At 45.7% G+C, this 23,151-nt stretch overlaps 1 protein-coding gene across 2 annotated transcripts in view; it reads right to left on the bottom strand.

Moving 5' to 3' along the window:
- Positions 1-23,151, bottom strand: part of COP1 (COP1 E3 ubiquitin ligase) — a 165,704-nt gene that overhangs the window by 26,824 nt on the left and 115,729 nt on the right. For both annotated transcript variants that reach the window (XM_009904077.2, XM_054165727.1), the window contains exons 17-18: positions 18,033-18,157; positions 16,624-16,784 (exon numbers count right to left, since the gene is read on the bottom strand). In XM_009904077.2, the coding sequence (XP_009902379.2) occupies positions 16,624-16,784; positions 18,033-18,157 (286 nt within the window). The remainder of the gene's footprint in view (positions 1-16,623; positions 16,785-18,032; positions 18,158-23,151) is intronic.

Raw genomic sequence — 23,151 nt, 5'->3', positions numbered from 1 at the left:
TAGTTAGCATTGCTGAAACTGCAGCAAGCACTCAGGGCTGGTGGCAGCAAGGTGAGTGACAGATCATGCCGTGGCTCTGGTGGACATGCTGCCCAGCAGGCTCAGGTAGTTGGAGTCTGAGCTGGTCCCTCTCTAGATTCAGGCTCAGGTAGTTGGAGCCTGAGCTCTCCAGGTTCTCAAGGAGTAAAAGCCGAAACAAAGCTCTATTAATTTTCCATCCTGGCCACACTACAAACCCAGCAGCATCTTAGGTAATGGGAAACCTTTAAGCCACAAGAGGCTTTTCCAGGTGGAGTGAGCCCTTCTTACTGTGTGCCAAAAGAGTTTTTGGCTGATACAGTACACAAGTTTAACCCATTCCATATGACACCTCCTAACAACTTCATTCCACACACCCCAGAAAGTGTTTTACTTTCTAATGAAGCAGCAAATGAGGAAAAAAACCTCCTTCTTCCTATAGATCCTTATCTTCCTGTGATGTACTCACAAGCAGCTCTCACATGCTCACGGTGTCTCAGCACTACAAGACCTAAAAAGGCTTTCAATAAAGGGAGATCTAAGTGATGTTCTGCATCACTGTTTAAGGACAATTCAATCATCTTTGCTCTGGATTAAAGTCTTGCTCCTGATTAATCTTAACAGAGCAATGAATTGGAAATCCACATCCCAGGAAGCAGGAAAGATTTCATCTTTAAACTCAATTCACAAGTAAAAATCGTCTCTTTTACAATGGATAATTCTGCTACTTTTCAAGTTATTTTCACAGAGTGGGCCTAAAAAAAATAATAAAAATAATAGAATCTCCAGATACCTCAAATTGCAATGACTGTTTTTAATGCCCCCTGTCATCCTGAATGCATGCAAAGACTAACAATACTGTATCAGAAAGAGGAGCTCAACAATCAAGAAATCCATTAAGCTACCAACGACACTAACAGCAAAAAGAGGAAGTTTAAAAGGTGCAAGTACTTAAAGAAAAAAAAAAATCATGTTATTTTCCTACTGAGATTATAGCAGTGAACAAAATCCCTTGTGTTGTGACACACTACCTCTGATTTTATAATACCCTCTGGCTACATAAATATTAGAATAGAAACCTGAGCTCTGCTTACAAAGGGTGAGGGAAGACAAACAAACACTTCTGGCATTTAACTGTTTTACCTAATCTGCTTCATCCTGCCTTGATTTTAGAGATCCTTTCTGAAGAGATGCTGCTGTTGACTTGCTCCTCACCAGACACCGCAGAGCCAAAGCTGGAGCGTGTGGCAGATACCTCCTGCTTTTCTCTCGTCCTGACAATGCCTCAAATGTTTCAGAGCGGAGATGGTGAGAAATACAAGACAAAAAAAGCAGTGGATATAGGAAAACAAAAATAACTGTCCTCTGTCAGGACTACACATGACTTATTTCTTGTCACAGCAAACTCATGTGTACTGCTGCTGCACAAAAGCTCCTGTCAAGAGTTCGCCATCATCTATTGCTCTAATCCATAGCTTCCAAGGAAGAAATAAATTATAGTCTAGAGAAATGGCCTCTAAAAAAAGAGCCACACACATGGCACGTACACAGTATGCTCTTGTCTGGATAAGGAGAGACAGAGCTGATGGGGTTTGGCGTGCGTCACATTCATTACTTCATTAGCTCTGATTTGTGGTGAGCTGGGCTCCAACTCCGCATTCAAACGTTAGCCAAAATTAATACAGAAGCCCCAGCCAGGCTGAGGATACACTTGTCTGCACCATAAACTCGCCTCGTATGTGCTCAACAAAGGAAAACAAAGGAGACTTCCAAAATCTGTACGAAAATGAGTTTTCATAGCTGCACTCCAGAATGGGGATAGCAACAAAGATGTTGTGATTGTGGTGGGCTTACAAAGAGGAGACTTTGCATCCACTTCCCTGCTCAGAGCTCTGCCCTCAGGGAAAAACCAAGGAACATTACTATGGGAAGGGGAGGGATGGGTGCAGAAAGTGGCCAAGAGACATGGAGAGGGTCTGAACTTGCCTGCAAGGTTATCCTGGGAAACATACCCAAACTGGATCCCTTCACCCTGTAACCGTACCTCCAGCCAAAAGCAGTCTCTACAGCAGTGTTTTTCTTACACAAACACCTGAGCAGCAGCAGAGTGACTTCTCATAGTGTGGATCTTTGCTTACTTTTGGCGAGATATCGATATATTTTCTCAAGTTGCAAAACAAGGCAAACTCCCATGCTCCCAGCACAGGCTGCGGCCTGCAGTAACACCAGAAGAAGAGTTTCACAAGCTGCTAACTCCTGCTTTCCTTCAGACTTTCACACATTTCCCAACAATTTAGATTTCTTCTTTTATATTGTCAAGCCAAGTGTGAACCTAATAAAACCAGAAAGCCAACAGGGAGAAGAATCCTTTTGTACTAAATAAGGACATTTGTGTTTCACTTCCAGCTCCTTTTCTCGACTTTTCTCTTTCTTTCCTGCTGGCCCAAACTTATCTTGTGAAGTGCGGGAATTAGCCTGCGAGTTGTGAAGCAAGGCACACAGAGAAACGCTATTAACCTCCCCTTTTTGATCAACAATATTTCACTCTAAGCAACTCAAGGTGTCCCTCAAGCACATACTCCCCAAACCACACTGCCTTGAGGTTGTTTGATGATCACAGGAAACTTGTCCAGAGCAGTGTGCTCTGTAGAAGGTCTCTCTTGAAGAAAAAGGGCAATGAAGTCTCAATGAACTAGCGCAGAAACCAGGAAGAAAAAAAAATGAATGTATGCCTGATTTACACCAGGACACTTGGCTGGTGATGCTGAGTCTCTGCCAGCATCAGGAAGGGAGGAGAAACACAGCTTCTCTGGTGGACAATAAGTTCACCACGAGCTAGCAATATGCTCTTGTGGCCAAGAAGGCCACCGGGATCCTGGGATGCTTTGAAAGAGTATAGCCAGCAGGTAGTAAAAGGAAGCTCTCCTCTACATCTGCTCTGCCCCAGTAGGGCCACATCTGGAATATTGTGTCCAGCTTTGGGATCACCAAGAGAGACAAACTACTGGAGAAGCTACAGAGATACTGAAGGGAGTGGAGCAGCTCTCTGATGAGGACATGCTGAGAGACTTAGGGCTGTTTAGCCTGGAGAAGAGCAGCCTAGGAGGGGATCTGATCAACGGCTAAACAAACATCAGGTGGCAAGAGCATGGAGCCAAATTCTTTTTAGTGGTACCAGCAATAGGACAAGGGGAACAGACATAAACTGGAACCCAGGAGATTCCACTGAAATATAAGGAAAAATCCTTCCTGTGAGGGTGCTGAAGCCCTGAAACAGGCTGCCTAGAGAGACTGGGGAGTCTCCTTCTCTGGAGAGATTCCAAACCCACCTGGACATTGTGATCCTGGGCAGCCTGCTCTGGGTGACCCTGTCTTGAGGTTGGACTTGAAGATCTCCAGAGGTCCTTCCCAACCCCTACCATGCTGGGATTTGGTGATTCTCCTTCCCCTTCTGCAGTTAATTTATGTGCTCTGCAGGTTACAGATAACGGTAACTTTTTGGGGTTTATTTAATGAATCTGAACCAATCTTTCTTCCCGGTATATGTAATGGTGCTTATCTCCCCTCCAGTATCTCTGGTTATTAGAAATAAATGGGAAAACACCACGCTGGCTCATCTCCCAGCTCCCCAGGCTGCCCAGGCTATAGCCCTCTGCTTAACCTAATGTTTGTTTCAGACATACTGAAGTCAAACTAGAATATCCAGTATTGCACCACACAGCTGTCTTCTCTCCAGCTTTAGCCACTAGATAAGAGTTTTGGAAGCAATTCTGATATACAAAAATAAGAGACAATTGTCTGCAGAATGCCAAACACCTTGTGCAACTCCATTCAGCTGCACCCCCCTCAATCTAACAGTATCACCTCTGTCTAAAAACCTACTCATTAAATTACTAACCGTATCTTCCTGCCATCCTGGCTTTCCTCTTTCTTAGGAAGAGCTGATTATTATAATTCTGTGTGTATCCTATATAAAATAATTACCTAGCCTAATTACATATGCAGGTAGTTTCAATTCAGACATGCGACTGCTTTCAAAGGAGCAACGGATTTCATTCAGTGCACATCGCTGGCTCATCCACCATTAGCTACAATTAGATGAGCAGAGCACCACCAAAACAGTCTGAGCAGTTGTTTGTACAAAAGAGTGTCATAAAATTAGTTGACCTGCTGGAAAGTAGCTCTGTGAAGAAGGACCTGGGATTGCCGGTGAGCAACAAGCCACCAATGGGCCCTCATGGCCAAGAAGGCCAATAGTCCCCTGGGCTGCATTCAGGAAAGTTTGGCCAGCAGATTGTGTCCTGCTCCGCTCTAGTGAGGACACTAGCCCAGCTCTGGGCTCCCCAGTGGAAGAGAAAAGGAACTACTGGAGAGACTCTGATGGAGGCTACAAAGATGACTAGGAGACTGGCAAGAAAAGGCTGATGTAGGGCTGTTTAGCCTGGAGAAGAAAAGACTGATCAATATTTACAGGGCAGATGTCAAAAGGATGGGGCCAGACTATTTTTAGTGGTGCCAGCCACAGGACAAGGGGCAAACAGGAACCCAGGAGGATCTATCTGAACAGGAGAAGAAAATTCTTTGCTGTGGGGCCTGGAGCATCTTTGGGAGGAAAAAAGGATGAGAAACCTGGGGCTGTTTAGTTAGCCTGGAGAAGAGCAGCCTGAGAGGGGATCTTCCCAGTGCTCAAGTCACAGAGTCTTGTCAGTGGTTCCCAAGGATAGGGCAATGGGCACAAATTGGAACACAGGAGGTTCTACCTAAATATGAGGAGAAAACTCTTTGCTGTAAGGGTGCTGAAGCCCCAGAGCAGGCTACCAGGAGTCTCCTGCTCTGGAGAGATTCCAAACCCACCTGGACACTGTGATCCTGGGCAAACTGATTTGGGCAACTCTGCTGTAGCAGGAGTGTTGGACTAGATGATCTCCAGAGGTCCTTTCTAACCCCCAGCATGCTGGGATCCTGTGAAAAGCCTTAATTCTTGCTTTACTAACATGCAACACAACTGGCATTAAGCCGGTCACAAGTTACTAGGTTTCAAAACACAGTGGGGTTTTGCTACTACTGACAGCAGGGCAGAAAGCACATGAAAACCTTCAGAGCAGTTGCCCAAAGCCAAGCAGTAATAGATTAATGCAGAGACCTACATAAAGTAAAGCTTTTGCAGAGAAAACCACCTGTGCATAAATGCCTCTACTTCCATTTCACCCAGAGGTTAAATTATCTGATCAAAATCTTGCACTGGGAAGGGAAAAAAAAATCAGTTCATATTTTTTCCACCTCATTTAGACTCTGTAAAACATCAAATCCCACCATTAAAATTGCTTAATTGGGAGCACCAGAGTGAAAGGTTGATGCTGCTCATGAGCTGTGACTACTGAATGGTGGTGGCCCAGTTAGACTTGCTATCAGGAGATGTGCTGAAGAACAGAGTGGAAAAAAAGAAGACAACGTGAGGTTGGTTGGTCTGTAACTGAAGCAGTGTCAGTTGTTAGAGGGAGTGAGGTTATAAACCCACCTTCAAACAGCAGCCATAGCAGACCACCAGTGGGGACGGTTTCAAACGCCCTCAGTATGGGAATTCTGCTGCTGCAATGAAACCAGCTTCAAAGGCAGTAGATAGCCCAATGCCAATGGCTTTTCAAAGCCTACCTCACTCTCTCACTTTGCTCTTGCTGGTCTGAAACCCGAGTCCTCCTTTAGCAAAGTATTGAGAAGCTCAGCTTTATCCCTGCAGCTCCTATCTGAAATGACTCCTGTCATCTGCTTCATAAGAAGACACTTAGTGAGATTAGCTCTGAGCATTCAGACTGCATCTCACTGGCACTTTGTGCCAACCAGAGACTTCAACAGAGAGATGGCACTTAAAAAAAACAACACAGTGCTAGCAGAACCTGACAGTGGAAATGATAGCAAAGGCTGCTCATACAGGAGGTGCTCTGACTCAGAGGAGACAAACTTTAGTTGGAGCCTGAGATTAGGCAATAGATGCTGTCTCAGTACCTGCAGAACTTGCCTGGCTCCTACAATGACTGACTGCTCTCACAGAGCTCTGCTCCAGTACACTGTACATAATATACATCATAAAACCCCACCAAATACTGAGGGTGAGCCTTCCAGCCCGAAGGCTAAGAGTTCCAGGGGAAGAGGGTGAGCACATCCACCAGCCTGATTCCCAGGGCAACAGAGGGTGTGATGTCCACAACCCAAAGGCACACCACTAAGAACAAGCATGGGGAGAGAGAAGTTTAACATTCAAAATAAGATTTCCAGGCATCATCTGAAAAAAACCCCACAAAACAATGACCCCAACCCTTTCACCAGGTGAGTCAATTATTTAATTAGCATTCCTAGAACCCACCAGGACACATACTGGAGTGCAGAGCAAGGGGCCCAACAGTAGCACTGCAGAGGTCAGGTGGGAAGGGAAAACTTGGTCCAATATTTAATTCAAAAGCAAATGCTCTCTGAATATGAATCTGCTCTTTTTCCTCTCTCTACTCCAACACACAATGTAAGGGTGACCCTGAGTATCACTCTAATACAAATAATTTCCCATTTTGTTGTGATGTTGGGACTTAGCTTGTACACAACACCTACTGTGCACTTCAGCTTGAACCTTGTAACACTATGGTTCAGGAGGGAGCTGGGGATGGAGTCAGGAATGAAGTCCAGGTTCCAGGTGAATTCCTGACTTGGGTTCATCTGTTATAAAATTCATATTGAATAAAGAATTGATGGTTACTAAAGCAGCTGAGTCCCAACAGGAGAGAAACATCCACTTACAAGCCTAATGACAGCTGCAGAGAGGCTTCGTTGCCTCCCCAGTTCTCAGTATGTATCACAGCAATATAATTTGTGATTGCGTTGGGATTCTCTTATTTTTTAAAGCCTAGGAAACAACAAGAGCATGCTCAGACCTCTGCTTGCACCAGCAATCAACTGCAATCCATTATCTCTACAGCTGCACCATCGGGATCAGCTGCTGGAACTCTAATGTCAACAGCACTCAGAGTGATTTCGACCACGATGTCATTCACTTGCTCTAGGAAAGAGATGAGTTGAATAAGGAGGGCTGCAGTCCTACCTACAGTACATTGTCTACTTCTCTTGGCACCAGAAGAGAGACATTGGTAAGTAAATATCAGCTGTAAAAGTCTGAGGGAGTAAATGCTGCCTTCATTCAAGAAACATGGGCGACTTTGATCTGCCTCCACTTCAAAAAAGCCATCAACCCCGTGGCAATTTTCTGCGATTATGCAGGAGAGAGGAAAAAAAAATACAATCATCTATGCCTCACCTTGCAGAAGGAGAGAGAAATTGAGTTTGCAAATGTAAACTTAAAACCAACAAAGAAGAAAGACCCGAGCTGCCTACATTTCTTGGAGAAGCTATTCTTAAAATAGAAGCTGGAATGATAACAGAGTGCTGCAGTACCACAGGGGACCTGAACTTCCAGAGCCGAACAAAAGAGACAGATTCGTCCTCTCACAGGCTCACCCCCTCTGTTCACAGTGGTAGCAGGGCCAGCTGCTCTGCCTCTAGAGAAGCAGGAGTTAACAGAGGTGCTGAGGAACCAGCTACCTGCTGCCCTGCCACCTGGAGCCCTGGAACAGCAAAATAAGTGGTGCAATAACCCTTTCCTCCCCAAATGATGAGGTTGGAAATTGCCTGGCTCCCTTCACCCCTACCCATGCTTGACTGGGAAGAATGGCTGGAAAACTGTGCAGCCATTCAGTGAGATCTGACAGGCTGGAGGGCTGGGCAAAGGGGAACCTAAGGAGGCTCAGCATGGGGGCGTCTAGAGCCCTGCAACTGAGGAGGCACAATACCATGCACCGGTACGGGTTAGGGGCTGACCTGCTGGAAAGCAGCTCTACAAAAGAGGACCTTGGAAGTTCTGGTGCTCAGAAAGTCATCCATAGGACAGCAATGTGCCCTTGTGGCCAAGAAGGCCAATGGTATCCTGGGGTGCATTAAGAAGTGTGGCCAGCAGGTAAAGGGAGGTTCTCCTCCCTCTCTACTCTGCCCTGGTGAAACCACATCTGGAGTATTGCGTCCAGTTCTGGGCTCCCCAGTTCAAAAAGGACAGGAGCTATGAGGATGATTAAGGGACTGGAACATCTGTCTGATGAGGAAAGGCTGAGAGAACTGGGGCTGTCAGTCTGGAAAAGGAAAGACTGAAGAGACCAGTCTCTTTTCAGTGGTGTCCTGTGATAGGACAAGGGTCAACAGGTGCAAACTGGAACACAGGCTATTCCACCTCAACATGAAGAAAAACTTGACTGCAAGGGCGATGGAGCACTGGACCGAGCCGCCCACAGAGATTGCAGAGTCTCCTTCTATGGAAACTTAAAAGATACAGATAAATTTCGGTGTGACCTGCTCTAAGTGTTCCTGCTTTGTCACGGAGGGCTGGACTCGATCTCCAGAGGTCCCTTCCAACTCCTACCACTCTACGATTCACTGCCTGTGGCATCCAGCAAGTGACTTGCCCCCACTAGGGTGAAGCTCAGAGGGCATGCTGCAACCAGGGAGATGGCAGTAAGGCAAGAACATTTACCAATATTCTTCTAGAGAAGACACAAAATGAAACACTTTCTCCCAGAGCCTGTCATTTGCATAATCACATTATCAAGATGGTCTTTCACATGGACTCAACTGTCAACACACTGAGATTTCAATATATTGCATGAACTGTTAATAATAGGGAATGATATTTTTTTCCTCCTACAAAGTAATCTGCAGTTAGACTCCAAGGAGCAAAATATTGTTAACCATTTGAGTATTTTTTTAAATTAATTCTCCTCAGCCATGGGAAAAAAAAATATATATATAAAAAAAGAGCCCCAAATGAGCATGTAAAAAGATATGGGTGTGAAAGTCTGTGAGCATGTTCAGCACAAAGGAGCATACACACTGAACTTGTGACATCTCTTCTCTGCAAGGTAGAAATTATTCTGCATATGAAAATAGTTTTCAAGCAGCATATAAAACAATCTACACGGTGTGTGCTGGTATGCATAAGTAATATGGCTAAGATTTTGAGGGGGGGGAAAAGGGAATCAAGCATGCATGATGTATGATATGGCTTTTGATAGCCTGGGTTCCACTTGTTTTCAACAAAGATTTGAGGTTTTCAAATGGGTAAGGGAGTGACAGACATGAAAAAAGAAAGATGGAAGAGAAATAAAATACATTTACTACCTGAGGAAAGTGCAAAGCAGCATAAAAAGAGTCATAGAAAACTTCTTGTTTAAAGCATTGCCAAAGGCCAGAGAGCAGAGGGCATGTCAAAGAGGAGTGGGAAGCCATCAGACTGACAGGTGTGAGCTCCGCAGCACACATGCTGCATGGCTTAGCTTCCACAGGAGGGAAGAAAATCTTTGAAGTTTTTCAGCAGGGGGAGAGCAGCCCATAAATAAATCCCATCAAAGTCACATCTGGCTTTTTCTTTTTAGAACTTGATTGTTCATAAACCACCGTGTATTTCAGTCACGGGAGAGAGAGAACCAAGACTGCTGTGTTCTCAGGATGAAACAGTGGCATGGTGCTGCACCAGAGAATAACCTGCCAAGAATCCCACAGCAACCTCCTGGAGAAACTGGCTGTACATGGCTTGGACGGGTGGATGCTTCTCTGGGTAAAAATTGGCTTACTGGCCAGGCCAAGAGAGTTGTGGTGAATGGAGTTAACCACAGCTGGCAGACAGTTACAAATGGTGTTTCCCAGGGCTCAGCACTAGGGCCAGTTCTGATTAATACCTTTATCAGTGATCTGGATGAAAGGATTCATCAAGGAACCTTCAGGAAGTTTGCAGATGACAGTACACTGGAAGGGAGTGTTGATCTGCTTGAGGGTAGGAAGAATCTCCAGAGGGATCTGGACAGATGGCCTAAAGCCAATGCAAAGAGGTTCAACAAGGCCAAGTACCAGGTCTTGCACTTGGGTCACAACAACCCCATGAATGGTCCAGGCTTGGGGCAGAGTGTCTGGAAAGCTGCTAGAGCAAGACCTGGGGGTGTTGACTGATAGTCAGCTGAACATGAGCCACCATGTGCTGAGGAAGACAAGGCGGCAAACAGCATCCTGGCCTAGACCACCAACAGTATCACCAGCACAAACAGGGAAATGATTGTTGTGTACCCCACTGTACTCTGAACACAGCACTGGTGAGGCCACACCTAGAGTAATGGGTTCAGTTTAGGGCCCCTCACTCTAAGAATGACATTGAGGTGCTGGAGAGGATGCAGTGAACAGCAGTGAAGCTGGTGAGGGGTCTGGAGACCAGGTCTTCTGAGAAGTGACTGAAGGAACTGGGGCTGTTTAGTCTGGAGAAAAGATGGCTGTGTGGACACCTTCTGGGTCTCTACAACTCCCTGAAAGGAGGCTGGAGCCACTTGGGTGTTGGTCTCTTCTCCCTAGTATCAAGTGATAGGGCAAGAGGAAAGGGCCTCAAGTTGTACAAGGATTGTTTACATTGGGCATTAGAAGAGAATTCTTCCTGGAAAGGTTTCTCAAACACCGAAACAGGCTGCCCAGGGAGGTGGTTGAATCCCCATCCCTGGAGGTGTTTCAAAAAAGGCAGAGATGTTGTGCTGAGTGACATAGTTTAGCATCAGTTTTAGTAGTTACAGAATGGCTGGACTGGATGATCTTAAAGGTCTTTTCCAACTGAAGTCATTCTGTGATTCTATAAATACTGGTTTGGGAGATGTTGCACAGGAGCACTATGGGCCAGCTCTGCTCTAGGAGAGGATGAGTCAGGAAACAGCAGACATCCTCCCTGCAAATACTGTGCTTGGAGCTACTCATTCTGCTCCCTGTGCCACAGCTGCTATCAGAAGCAGGCACAGAACAGCTTGGCTCCGGTCACTCCAGGCATGTATTTATCTCCCAGGCTTTAGATTACTACCTAGGAAATAGCTTAACCAACAGCTGAGAAAGTTGAGGAGGCTACAAAAATCAACCAACCTCAAGCTGAAGCTGGATGTGCAAATTCTCACTGATTTCGAGACTAACAGTTCAGCAGCAAAGCAGAACAGAAAAAGTAATAACAATGGCTTAGGTTGGAAGGGACCTTAGAGATCATCTACTCCAACCTCCTTGCCATGGGCAGGGATACCTCTCAACTAGACCAGGATTCTCAAGTCCACATTCAACCTGGCCTTGAACACCTCCAGGGAGGGAGCATCCACAACCACTCCGAGCAGCATGTTCCATAGTTTCACAAACCCTTGTACTGAAGAACTTCTTCTTAAGATCCACCCTAAACCCACTCTCCCTCAGCTAAAAAACATTAGCCCTTGGTTCTACTGATAGACACCCTTATGAAAAGTTCTTCTTCAGCTTTCCCATAGGCTCCCTTCAGGTACTGGGAAGGAGCTACAAAGTCCCTCTGGAGTCATCTCCAGGCTGAACAACCCCAGCTCTCTCAGCTTCTCTTACACTTCTGTCCCCCCACAAACCCCACTGGAATTCATACTTCAAGTTATAAGAGATGTAGTTACCGCTGATGTGAGTTACTCAAGAATGACACTGACTAAGCATTTGGTTATCTGGGAATGACAAAGGAGGTTTCATTTTTAATGTTCATAAGTCATGCAAATTAATTAGTGCTTTAAAATGGCAATGAATCACTTCCCAAAATAATTTGTATTGGCTAAATTAATTCCAGTGAAAGAAGCCAATTTGCTGGCTGTAAATTACTGAAGTCCCTGACTAGCTCCTGTGTACCACCCTGTGCACCATTTCTTAGGCTTCTGGAAAAGGAAGGATGGCTACTTTTCATCAAATAAGATTACAGCCCTATTAAGTGACCAGCTAACTGTGGTGCAATTAGAGGTTTCTATTTAAAGAACTCAAGCCAGACATCATTAAGAAATGAAGCTGAATGTTCAGGGAAAGGACAAATAAACGGCAGAAAAGCTCGTTCTCTGGAGAGCTGCACCAAAAAAACCCCTGATTTGAAAGGAGCATTTCCATCCTCTTAGGTTGATAAAGAGAAGGTTAGAGATACAAGACTAATTATGAAGACAGTCCCATCATATGACAGTGCTTAAACACAACCTGGAGCCTGAATCCCAGAGCCTGCTTCTGTCTCTCATGGCTAGACAGTTGTTTTGAGATTCCTCTTAAATTAAACTGATTTGAAGAGCTACAACAAAGTGAGAAAACACATAAGTGGGTTCTGCTCTCCCCCACCAAGCAGAGGAGATGTCTTCCTAGCTCTGCTGTTCTGAGAGCCAGGAGACATCTGCCTTCATCCAGCACATACCACCATGACAAGATGGCTTAGTTAAAACCTGCAGCGCTGCTCTCAATGGATTTATCTTCTTTGCCCCTCAAAGACAAAAAAAAATATGCATATACACAAAGCTTGACCTCATCTGATTTGCCTGGCATTCTCCTGCTCTTATCTCCATCTCCACAGCAGTACCAAAGCCACAGCAGTGCTGCTTGAGAAGCCTCTCTCTGGCTAACCTGCTTCTCAGCAGTAACGAATACTCATGCACACAGGTACAAAATTAAATGGCTTCTTTACAGCGATTATGATAGATTGAGCCATGCTTAATCTACATAATCAAATTGCTTCTGTGTTCAGCAGTAATACCTTTTTGCTGTCCGGGGAGCAGGTTCAGCCTCGGTTTCTCTTTTGACAGCTTCTAAGACATGCTAACTGTGACTGTGAAAGGGGCTACTTGAGATGCAATTATTTATCACATCTCAAACTCTGCAATGTGGCAATCCAGGTCCAAATGAAAGGTGTTCCCTTTAGGGAACAGGAAAACATCATGTAGGACACATAAGAGAAAAAGTGCAAACCAATCTCCTCCAGCTGCTATCCACAGACCTAGAGCAACCCTCCCAAGGCAGATAAAATGTCTGCTCAACTAGCTGCACTGAACTACTACCGCTACTATAATTTTCTTTCTCTATGCACACATGCTAATCATAGCATCACAGAATTTCATGGATTAGAGGAGACCTCTGGAGATCATTGAGTCCTCCCCTACCAAAGCAGGAACACCTTCCATTAGATCAAGTTGCTCCAGGCCTCAGTCAGCCTGGCCTTGAACTTCTGCAGGGAGGGAGCATCCACAACCTCCCTGGGCAACCTGTTCCAGTGCCTCACCATCTGAAGAATTTATTTCTAACATCCAGTCTAAATCTGCCCTCCACAAGCTTCAAGTCCAAATTCTGAAAAGCCTATCTGTTTAACTCATGTTTATCACCTAGGCCAGAAGCATCCTGAAGCCTTTTCTACTTCTAAATATTGATAATTTAGGTTAGTTTTTTTTAACAGTAAAATGAGAATTGGTTTTCCACATATGAAAACATATTAATGAGTCTGTTTGCAGATTGCACTGTGTTGGAAGGGACCCACAAAGATCATCTTGCTCCAGGCTGCCCAGGGCCATACTGACTCTGATCTTGAATGGGGCCTCAGCCACACCCCTGAGCAGCCTCTGTCCAGGAGACAGCACTGAAAGAAGCAGAGCAGAGATTTGCTTCCTAATGTACCTGCCGAGAGTGGTTTTTGCTTACACGTTGCTTTGGTTTTTCACCCCCAAAGGATTCTAACAAAACTATTCCACTACAAGCTAGTGATTCTTTCTAAACACTACCCAAGAGCTGAAAAGTGAGTAAGCCTGATGCAAAATGCTAGTAAGCACTTATGAGAAAATTTCTCTCTCTTATTATGACTTTGAGACAGGTGGAAAGATGGCACTGGTTGGACCTCTATGGTTGGAAAGATGTCAACTGTTTCAAGAAAACCCCCTGCATCTGGTGAAGGAAAACCAACACGGGGTGGGGGGTGTGTGGGGGAAATAGAAAAGATTCTGGCAAGGGCTGCTGGCACAGCTTGACTTTGGCTCAGGAGGAAGTAAAAGCTTGAATTACACAAAAATAGATTTACAAAAGAATCAATGACATTTCATCTGAAAGTTTTAGTTAAGTTTTAATTAGGAGCCGAGATTTTGCACTTAAGTGCATGAAGTGAAGAAGTGCATGTGCTCATGCTTCCCAAGATAACTGACAGATCTGAAACTTACTCATCTCATCTTGAAAGGTTAATTAAAGAACAATCCTTGAGAGCAACACCATGGGGAAACAGAGGAGAGACTGCTCCACAGGGGAGCCTTGGGGAAAGGCTGGCACACTGTGCTCACACCTCCCTGCTCAGAAACACTCTGATAGCAAACCAAAGCTCCTGCCCAGTGACCCTGGCATGAAGACAAGTGAGATGGCTGTGACCCAGCCCAGCAAGGCATGGATTAGAGAGTTATTTACCATGCTCTCTGTAGCTCTGGGGCAGGTTTCCCAGCCCATGGGTTCCACAGCTGGAGCAGGCACCTTCAGCAGAGCAGGCATGATCAGCATCTGGGGCAAAAGGTAGGTGCAGCAACTCTCATAATGAGGAAACTAAGGCAGAATGACTCACTCAGGATCAAAGCCTGCAATTAGGGCAGAACTAGGCTATGGGTTCCCCAAGTCCCACAGATGCTGACAGCACTACGATGCAAAGGCTGTCTCTAGTTCTCAGCATCATTAAAACCCATACCAGCTTCTGTGGAAGCTTGTGTGTGAAGCTCATTGATGAAAAATCTTAAGCCAAACTGGAGAAACATCACCAAATTAGAGAATAGAACAGTTTCATCATTTGATCAAGACTTTGTGGACATAAATGACCTGTGCAGTAATTTCACTTCCTATGAACATGAATGAAGCCTCAATTAGGTCAGCGAGGACTGCAGCACTGGTACAAGAGGGAAGAGACACGTGTGGCTGCATCAGGGAAGAGCACTTCACATCTCAGGGTGACTGGAGGTATGGTAGGAAGAAGGATTAAGGCCTCTTGGCAAAAGCAAGCGAGACTCCTAGCTGGGTATGTAAAGCAGGATGGCACACACCATGGGCAGAGGTAATGCACAGAAGGAAACAACTCAGCCAGCGGCTGTCAGATCACAGGCACCCTTCTGCTGCTTTCTTTACAAAGAGAAGCCAGGTACTGTGGCTGCCATGGAAGGAACAGGCTGATTTAGAAGCAGCCCAGAGAAAAATACAAGAATGATGGGGGAAAAAAAAAAGATCATAATAGTGATGGATTCCAAATGCTGCTTAATGGAGGGGAACCTGAACGTTATTTGGTGCGATCTTGATTTAACTACTACATCTTTGCGTGAGATTTTTCATACTGGTTATGAGAATTGCTTGACAGCCCTTGATGACTGCTCAAAAGTTTCTCAGTCACTTAAGCAGAAGGTCTATCAGAGTAAACACATTAATCAGAAAAAAGGCTGATAAGGAGCAGACAGCAACAGAAGTAACACCAAGGACAAGACATCACTGTTGGTCTTTTGCCCATAGAAAAGCTGCCCAGGAGGTCAGTGGGCAAGACAACCCAACACAGGAACACTGCAGTGAAGAGAGTTCAGGGAAGGGCATTTCTGGACACACAGGTTCCTACAGCACATTTTTACCCAGCAGAAACACAAATTATGCAGCTTCCAACAGCCACTCTTCATCTGGGACATGACATCTGCATTTATCAAATCTGCCTCAATCCTCTGCCAGAGAATGTTGACAACTCTACACCAATAAGTCTCATGCCCACCCCAGCCACAATTTGACTTTTAAATCCCAAGTGCAGCTTCAGGCACCCAGGTTTATTTTTGTTTTCATTTAGAAGCATCTATCTGCATTGAGCTTATGCCAGTGACAACTGAATCACAGTTGTGGGGGTAGCTTCTTCATCCACAAACAGATTGGTAGCCATTACCCTTCCAAAACACTGTCTTTGTCAATGTAGCATCTCAGGACATCAATTAGGCAATGTTCCACTTCAGCTTCTTAGAATACTGTACTTAAGAGGAGCTCCTTTCCTCCCCCGCCCAAAAAAAACCATTAAGAATCTGATTTGCAAACCCTTGTACATACAAGAATTACTTGCTCAAGTTTTGGTTTTCTTTTTTTCCTTAATGCAAGGTTTTCAAGAGCACTCTGAATTCAAAAGCAGCATTTTTTGTTCTCCAGAGCAGCCTTGTGCTGAAAGGCTGCTCTCAAAAGCTCTGTCAGGTCTGCCTGCAGCATTAGTACACACGTTACGTGCATGAATTAAGTGCCACTGGAACAGTCACTGAGGTGACTGCAACCTGGGCTTGCCTCTTTTACATACTCACTCATCTAAACACAGGGGATGTATTTCAATGAGCAAGCCCATGCAGACACAGGGACATTGAGATAAGGCTCCACACTGAGTATCTGCAGGTGCCTTGAGTAGAGCAATGGGGAAAAAAAAACTGCTAATGCACCCACAAAATCCATTAAGGGCCATAAATATATTGCTACTTTTGGGATTTCAGATGCCAAAGAAAGAAATTCAAACACCCAGTTAGAAGAGTTAAGAGCACAGCAGTCCCTTCTCTGCCAGCATCCCACAGTGCTCCAGCTACACTGCAGATCTTAACGTTCTTATGCTGATCTGCAATACCCATCAGGAGGAAAATGCCAAGTGCAGTCAAACCCTCAGCAATGCTGCTTCATGAGGAAGCAGGAAGCATTCCCTTTGCACCCAGCTGGGTGCCTGAGCAGAAAGCTTACCCCATCTGGTAGTGCCCTCCAGCATACAGCACTCACAAACTCATTTGTGTCATCTTCTTTCCGGTCCTTGTCCAGGACACTTTTGACTGTATCAAACTTGAACGTCAGCAGTGTCTTTGAGAGGCCCTTATAGTATAGGTAAAGGGAATTGTTTTCACTTCCTAGAAATTAAAAAATAAATATACAAGATTAGGTTCCAGTAGCAGGAACAGAAGTAATACTTACTAGCTCTTTCATTGTCCATGACAAGATCAGACAATTCCTCCTTGTAGTTATCATCACACTCATGGTGCCCTGGCAACTGGGAGTGCTCTACAGCAAACTTTCACAACGCTTAATATCAGCACCAGGTTTTATTAGAAGACAACCACAGTATGCAGTGCACTTCTCAAAACAGAGAGGATCCCAACCATCCCCCAGAACTTCCTTAGGGGAGAGAATTTTGAGCGCAGCGTCTACTCTACCAGATGAAACACGTCTGCACCCAGCCTGCCTGGCGTTACTAAGGCAGGTAGCACTGTCACAGTTTTGCTTGCCATAATCAAGTATGACAGTTTGGTCTGTGGAGGTTTAAGTAAGAGAGAGCAGACAGTGTGCAGGCTTTATTTAGAAATCCATCCGAATTTCTGCCTTGCAAGCTGCACAGAGATCAGAGAACACACAAGCTAAGGTCCTCCCTTCAGTGCTGGCACAGCTGTCCTGCTCATCCCACAGCTATCAGCTTGTCACTGTGTTCCCACCAAGACCTGTGGATTTACAGAGGTTCAACAGGCCAGCTTAAGCAGTAAAAGCACAGAAATAGCCAGAGGGCTAACTGCTTCAAGATGATTCAGTCTTTAGGGAGCTGTTCACAAGGAGGGCGTTATTGCTTCACCATGCAGAATGTTGTACTAAGTGACAAGTACAGGACCTAAACATTTTCTACCTAAACATCAGGAAAAGCTTCTTTGCTGTGTGGGTGCTGGAGCCCTGGAGCAGGCTGTCCAGAGAGGTTGTGGAGTCTCCTTCTCCAGGGAGATTTCAAACGCACCTGGACGCAATCCTGGGCAGCCCTGCTTTAGCAGGAGGGTTGGACAAGATGGTCCTCAAAAGTCCTTTCCAACCTCTACCAGTCTGAGTCTGCAACCCACATGTGGGACGGACAGAGTCATATCCACGGAAGCTACATTGGCAGCTCATTTCTGGCGACAGCAAGTCTGAATCATCATATACAATGAACTTAGGTGAAACAGAAGGAAACCAACTACAGACACCCTTAGGTCAGGGCACCTTACACCATTCCCTGGGAAGGAGGGTGGAAATTCAGAATAATCCTCTACTGAAAAACCCATCCAGCTCTGTCACACAATGGCTGGGGTGCTTTGGAGAGAAGTCCCCTCAGCCTTTGTCCAGATGGCTGCTCTACTCACCACAGGCGATGTAGTCTCCGTTGGATGCAAGCCCTACAAAATTCTTCTCGTTGATGTGACCCTTGAAGGAGCGCAAGCAGTGAGGCTTCCCTACATTCCACAGCTTCAGCTGGCTGTCTGTTGACCTGAAAACAACACCTAAAGTTACCCTGCTGCCATATGGCAGGGACTCCTCGCTTCCAATCCTGTTCCTTTACACCCTACTTGCAATGTAAACGTGGGAAGCCTTGGTGCACTCCAGGAGATTTATCCCACTTTCCATCATATGCAACTCAGCTTGAGCTCAGAAAGGTATTGCACTATCGTAGAAGCCTGTCAAATCATATCACATGTTTGATTAAAAACTTCCCTCAAGTATTAGCCTTCCTTTCTCCTATCAATTGCAAATTTCCTTCACTGAACTAACTGTACAGCTTTTGGGCCAACGCTGCCTCCTCCAGATCCTCATACATCCAAGATGCACTGAATTAGGTTTTAAATCTCTACAGCATGGGCAATATCTGTTCCCTTCTGCGTGCTGGCTGCAGCTCTCATTCATGCCTTTACATGACTCGGGTAGGATGCTGCCTCCTCCCTCTTCAACTGCCCTGAAAGCACATTCTCCTCCTCCTGCCCAATCCCAAGCAGCAGCATCTAAACTCCTGTGAGGGCTGAGAGCTGCTATTAGCATTAAATTGATGTGGTTTTCGTGTGTGTAATCGAGACTGCATGGATGCAGACCTCAAACTTCTACTTTTTTTCACCTTGGCAGCAGAGCTAATGTTGGTATTGCAACCACAGAAACTCTGTGGGGATTAAATCCAAATGGATGGTTTCCATTGTTCCCCCCACCATGCAAACACACCTGCCTTCCAAATGTTTTTCTGTTTACTGTGAGCAAACATTTTTCCCTTTGGCAGAAGAAAGGAGATGGAGTTAGTCTCCTCTGCTTGGCAGAGCTCAACTGAAATAACAAGATTCCAGGTTTCTGGAAGATTATAGGATTGATTTCTTCCCCCAACACCTGAGGGGACATAAGGCTTTCTCATTTCAGAGGTGTCATCCTCCAGCAGTCACCAGGCTCTGGCACTCACTGAGCTACGGTGATATGCTCCACAGTAGGGGAATAAATGGTAGTGTGGTGGGATCAGAGCTCCATGAAGCCATCCTTGAGGAAAGGGGTAATGCTGTTCTGACCTTAAATTTGAAAGAGATTGGGAGCATGAGCCATCAGCCTCTTGGGTGGGAGAGAAAGGAGGAAGGCAATGCTCCTCTCACGCAGCAAGGTTGTGTCACCTAGCCTTGCTGCTTTCTGAATATTTAGAGCTGAAAGGAAAACCCAAAAAACCCCAAAAAAACACCCCAACAGCCATCAAACATTACCAGCGACGCAAGCCATTAGCCCTGCACCAATGTCAGATACCTAAAAATATAGCACAAAAGAGGAGAGATGCACCTCGTGCTATGCTGCAAAAAACCTTATCTCAGCCCTCAATGACAGCTGGAATGACAAAGGAGTGATAAGGGAGCTGCAGCAAGATTTGTTAGTCATTTGTAATAATGGTATGAGGTCAGATCAGAAGGAAGGTAGGAACTTGATCTGTAATACTATGACTTAAGCAGGAGTACACTCCTCATCCCAGGTCTTGACTAGGGAGGGGGAGCTAAACCAGAGTGCTCAGATTCTCTGCTGCTTGTTCCATGTGCATCCTTGCTCACTCTCTCTTCCCTTGTCCTTACCACCACAGCTCATAAGGGCAAGAAGGTGCACAGTACTGGTTTTTTGGCCCATAAGAACATGGAGGTGCCTTCTGTGCTGTTAGGGCAGCTGCATTTAAAAATACTGCTGTTAAAAGCTTCAGAATTGCCTGGAAACCAAACTTTTCTGAAGGCAGGGTACAGAAGCAAAAGACTAATCCCTGGTCTACAAGCTGTCAGATTCCTCTGACAGCATCTGCTATTAGCTAACCCATTGAGATGACCTCATATCTATAGGCACTTAACCTCTCTATTTAGTAACGCACATTCTAAATCTTTTCATTAAAATAAAACCACTTAGAGTCTCTTACTAAAGCAATGCTTTTACTGTTAACAAATCCCCATCAAGCTCTAGCACTGCTTAGGACCAGCATGTCATAAAAGAAAGAAGATATCCACCACTTCACTGCAAGGTGAGAAGATGGCCATTGATCCCACTGGTGTTACATTACTCTTCTGGTTTCACACCCTCTCCAAAACCCTCAAATATCATGGATGTGCTGCTCTGTTACATCTGTCTCACTGTAAATCATCACTGCAATCAATGTGTTGTGCTAAATACCACAAGATACTGAACACTCTTGGGGTCAAAACCTTACTCTACCAGGCAAAGTAAATCAATGCAATCTATAAAACAGCTTTAGCTAGAAATCTAGAAAATCTGAATATACACCTAATCTTTCTTTCTTCTTACAAGGAAATCAAGGGTTGATTTTTGGAAATCACTTCTGCTGTCTCCTCTCTTCACTTTGCAAGAGAAAGACATGAAGAATAATCTGCTGTCTCTGATGCTACTTTCTGTTCATGCAGAAAAAGAGCTGAACCCTCCAGGTGGTCCCCTCACCCTCTTGCTATCTGCCCAAGTCTCATAGCTCTATCAATATTCTTCCCAGGAGTGTGAGATAAGCCTTCTCTGATGGCTGGCTCAAGCAGGACAAGGCCATATCCCATAGATGATGCTCCACTTGCTCATGACTGTAAAGCACTCCCAGGCTCCTCCTGCTTCTATTAAAACACCTCCTTCTTACCCAGCTTTGGTTCAAAGCAGTAAATCTAATTTTCTGTGTTCTAGGTATGAATTTGCACCCTTATAGAGTTAGAATGTTAATGGAAGTAAAAAGAGAGGAGATGATTAAATGTAAACAGCAGCAGAAGCCATGAGGGAATCTCCCATCACTCAGCTCAGAGTAACTCACTAGCAGCCTGAATAAACCTTAAAATGCTCTGCTTTGGCTCCAGGCTTCTAGAGCCAGCTGTGTGAACACATGGGACAGAATCAACCTGGATGGCTTAGTACAAGGCAGCAGACACTTTCTGGGACTAGGTCTACCACTAATTGCAAAGTCCTGCACCTGGTTTGGGGCAATCCCCACTATCAACACAGGCTGGGGGATGAAGGGATGGAGAGCAGCCCTGCAGAGGACTTCGGGGTGCTGGTGGGTGAAAAACTGGACATGAGCCACAAAAGTGTACTCCCAGTGCAGACTGAACCATGTCCTGGGCTACATGCCCAGCAGCATGGGCAGCAGCCCCATTCTGTCCCTCTGCTCTGCTAAGACACCACATGCAGTTCTGGGTCCAGCTCTGGAGTCCTGAGCACAGGAGAGACATGGACCTGTTAGAGCAGGGCCAGAGGGAGGCCACAACAATGATGTGAAAGGCTGGCAGGTCTCTACTGTGAGGCCCGGCTGAAAAAGTTGGGGTTGTTCAGCCTGGAGAAGAGAAGGCTCCAGGGAGACTTTATTGTGGCCAGTGATAGGACAAAGCATAGAGGTTTCAAACCACAAAAGGGAGGAAACTATTTACTGCAAAGGGGGTGAGACATGGAAACAGGTTGTCTGGAGAAGCTGTGGATGCCCCATCTGAACAAGTGTTCAAGGCCAGGTTGAACAGGGCTTTGAGAAACCTGATCTAGTGGAAGGTGTCCCTGCCCATGGCAAGGCAGGGCCAGGACTAGATGGTCTGTCTTTAGAGGTCTCTTCCAACCCAAACCATTCCATTATTCTATAATCCCTACTGCCCTTAACTCAAGTGTGTTGAGATTTCCTCACAGCCCCTCAAAGCTGCTTGCATTGTCCACACTGTGCAAGAGTGGTTCATTGTGTGATCCCAGAGAGATGCTCATTGACACAACTGAAAACCACCCTAGAACTGAGGCAGCCACATCTGTCTTGGGACAGACACCTCTGCCCAGGTAGCTGAACGGAAGCTGTAGAAAATTGTTCTTCAGGGTCTCCATAGCACAGCCTTATGGTCTACCCCTGCTGAAAAGCTGCATGTCATTAGGACCACAAAGCACAACCCCTCCAAGTATTATCCCACAGACCACATTACTAAATTACCAGAGAACAGAGCAGTCAGTCATACTCAAGTTGCTTCCAGGCTGTGGCTAAACCTCTTCAGTAGCATTTGATCACTTCTGTCACCCATCAGACTGCTACCCTCAGGGCTCTGCCAGCAGCCTTCTTCACACTAGAGCTCTCCTCAGGAACTTTCTCAGTACACACAGCACTTTCTAAAAGCAGGGCACTGACCATTCCCCACTGCATCCTCCTGGAGAAGGTGGCTGCATGTGGCTTGGATGGGTAGACACTTCACTGGGTTAAGAACTGGCTGATGGTAAGGCACAAAGACTGGTGGCAAATGAAGTTAACTCCTGTTGCTGGTGTTCCCTAGGGGGCCAGTTCTCTTTAGTATCTTTATCAGTGATCTGGATGAAGGAACTGAGTGCACCTTCAGTAAGTTCACAGATGACACTAAATTGGGTGGGAGTGCTGCTCTGCTGGAGGGTAGGAAGACTCTGCAAAGGGATCTGAAGAGGAAAAGGTTTAACAAAGCCAATGCTGGGTCCTGCACTTGGGTCACAACCACCCCATGCAATGCTCCAGGCTTGGGGCAGAGTGCCTGGAAAGTTGCTTGTCAAAAAGAAACCTGGAGGTGCTGGTTGACAACTGGCTGAACATAAGATAGTGTGTGTTCAGGTGACCAAGAAGGCCAACACCACCCTGGCCTGGATCAGGAAGTGTGGCCAGCAAGAGTAGGGAAGTGATCATGGCCCTGTACTTCACAGTGGTGAGGCCACACCTCAAATACTAGGTTCAGTTTTGGGCCCCACACTCCAAGAAGGATGTTGAGGTGCTAGTGTGTGTGCAGAGATGGGAAACAAAGCTGGTGAAGGGTCTACAGGAACAGCTCTGGTGAAGAGTAGCTGAGGGAAGAGGTGGTGTTTAGCCTGGAGAAGAAGAGGCTGAGGGGAGACCTCAATGCTCTCTACAACTCCCTGAAAGGATATTGGAGTGAGGTAGAGGTTGGACTGTTCTCCCTAGTATCAGGTGACAGAATGAGAGCAAATGGCCTGAAACTGTGCCAGGGGAGGTTTAGG

The sequence above is a fragment of the Dryobates pubescens genome, chromosome 11, assembly GCF_014839835.1.
Source record: "Dryobates pubescens isolate bDryPub1 chromosome 11, bDryPub1.pri, whole genome shotgun sequence".
Taxonomy (NCBI): domain Eukaryota; kingdom Metazoa; phylum Chordata; class Aves; order Piciformes; family Picidae; genus Dryobates; species Dryobates pubescens.
The sequence above is the reverse complement of the archived record's forward strand: the minus strand, read 5'-3'. Positions and strand labels throughout refer to the sequence as shown.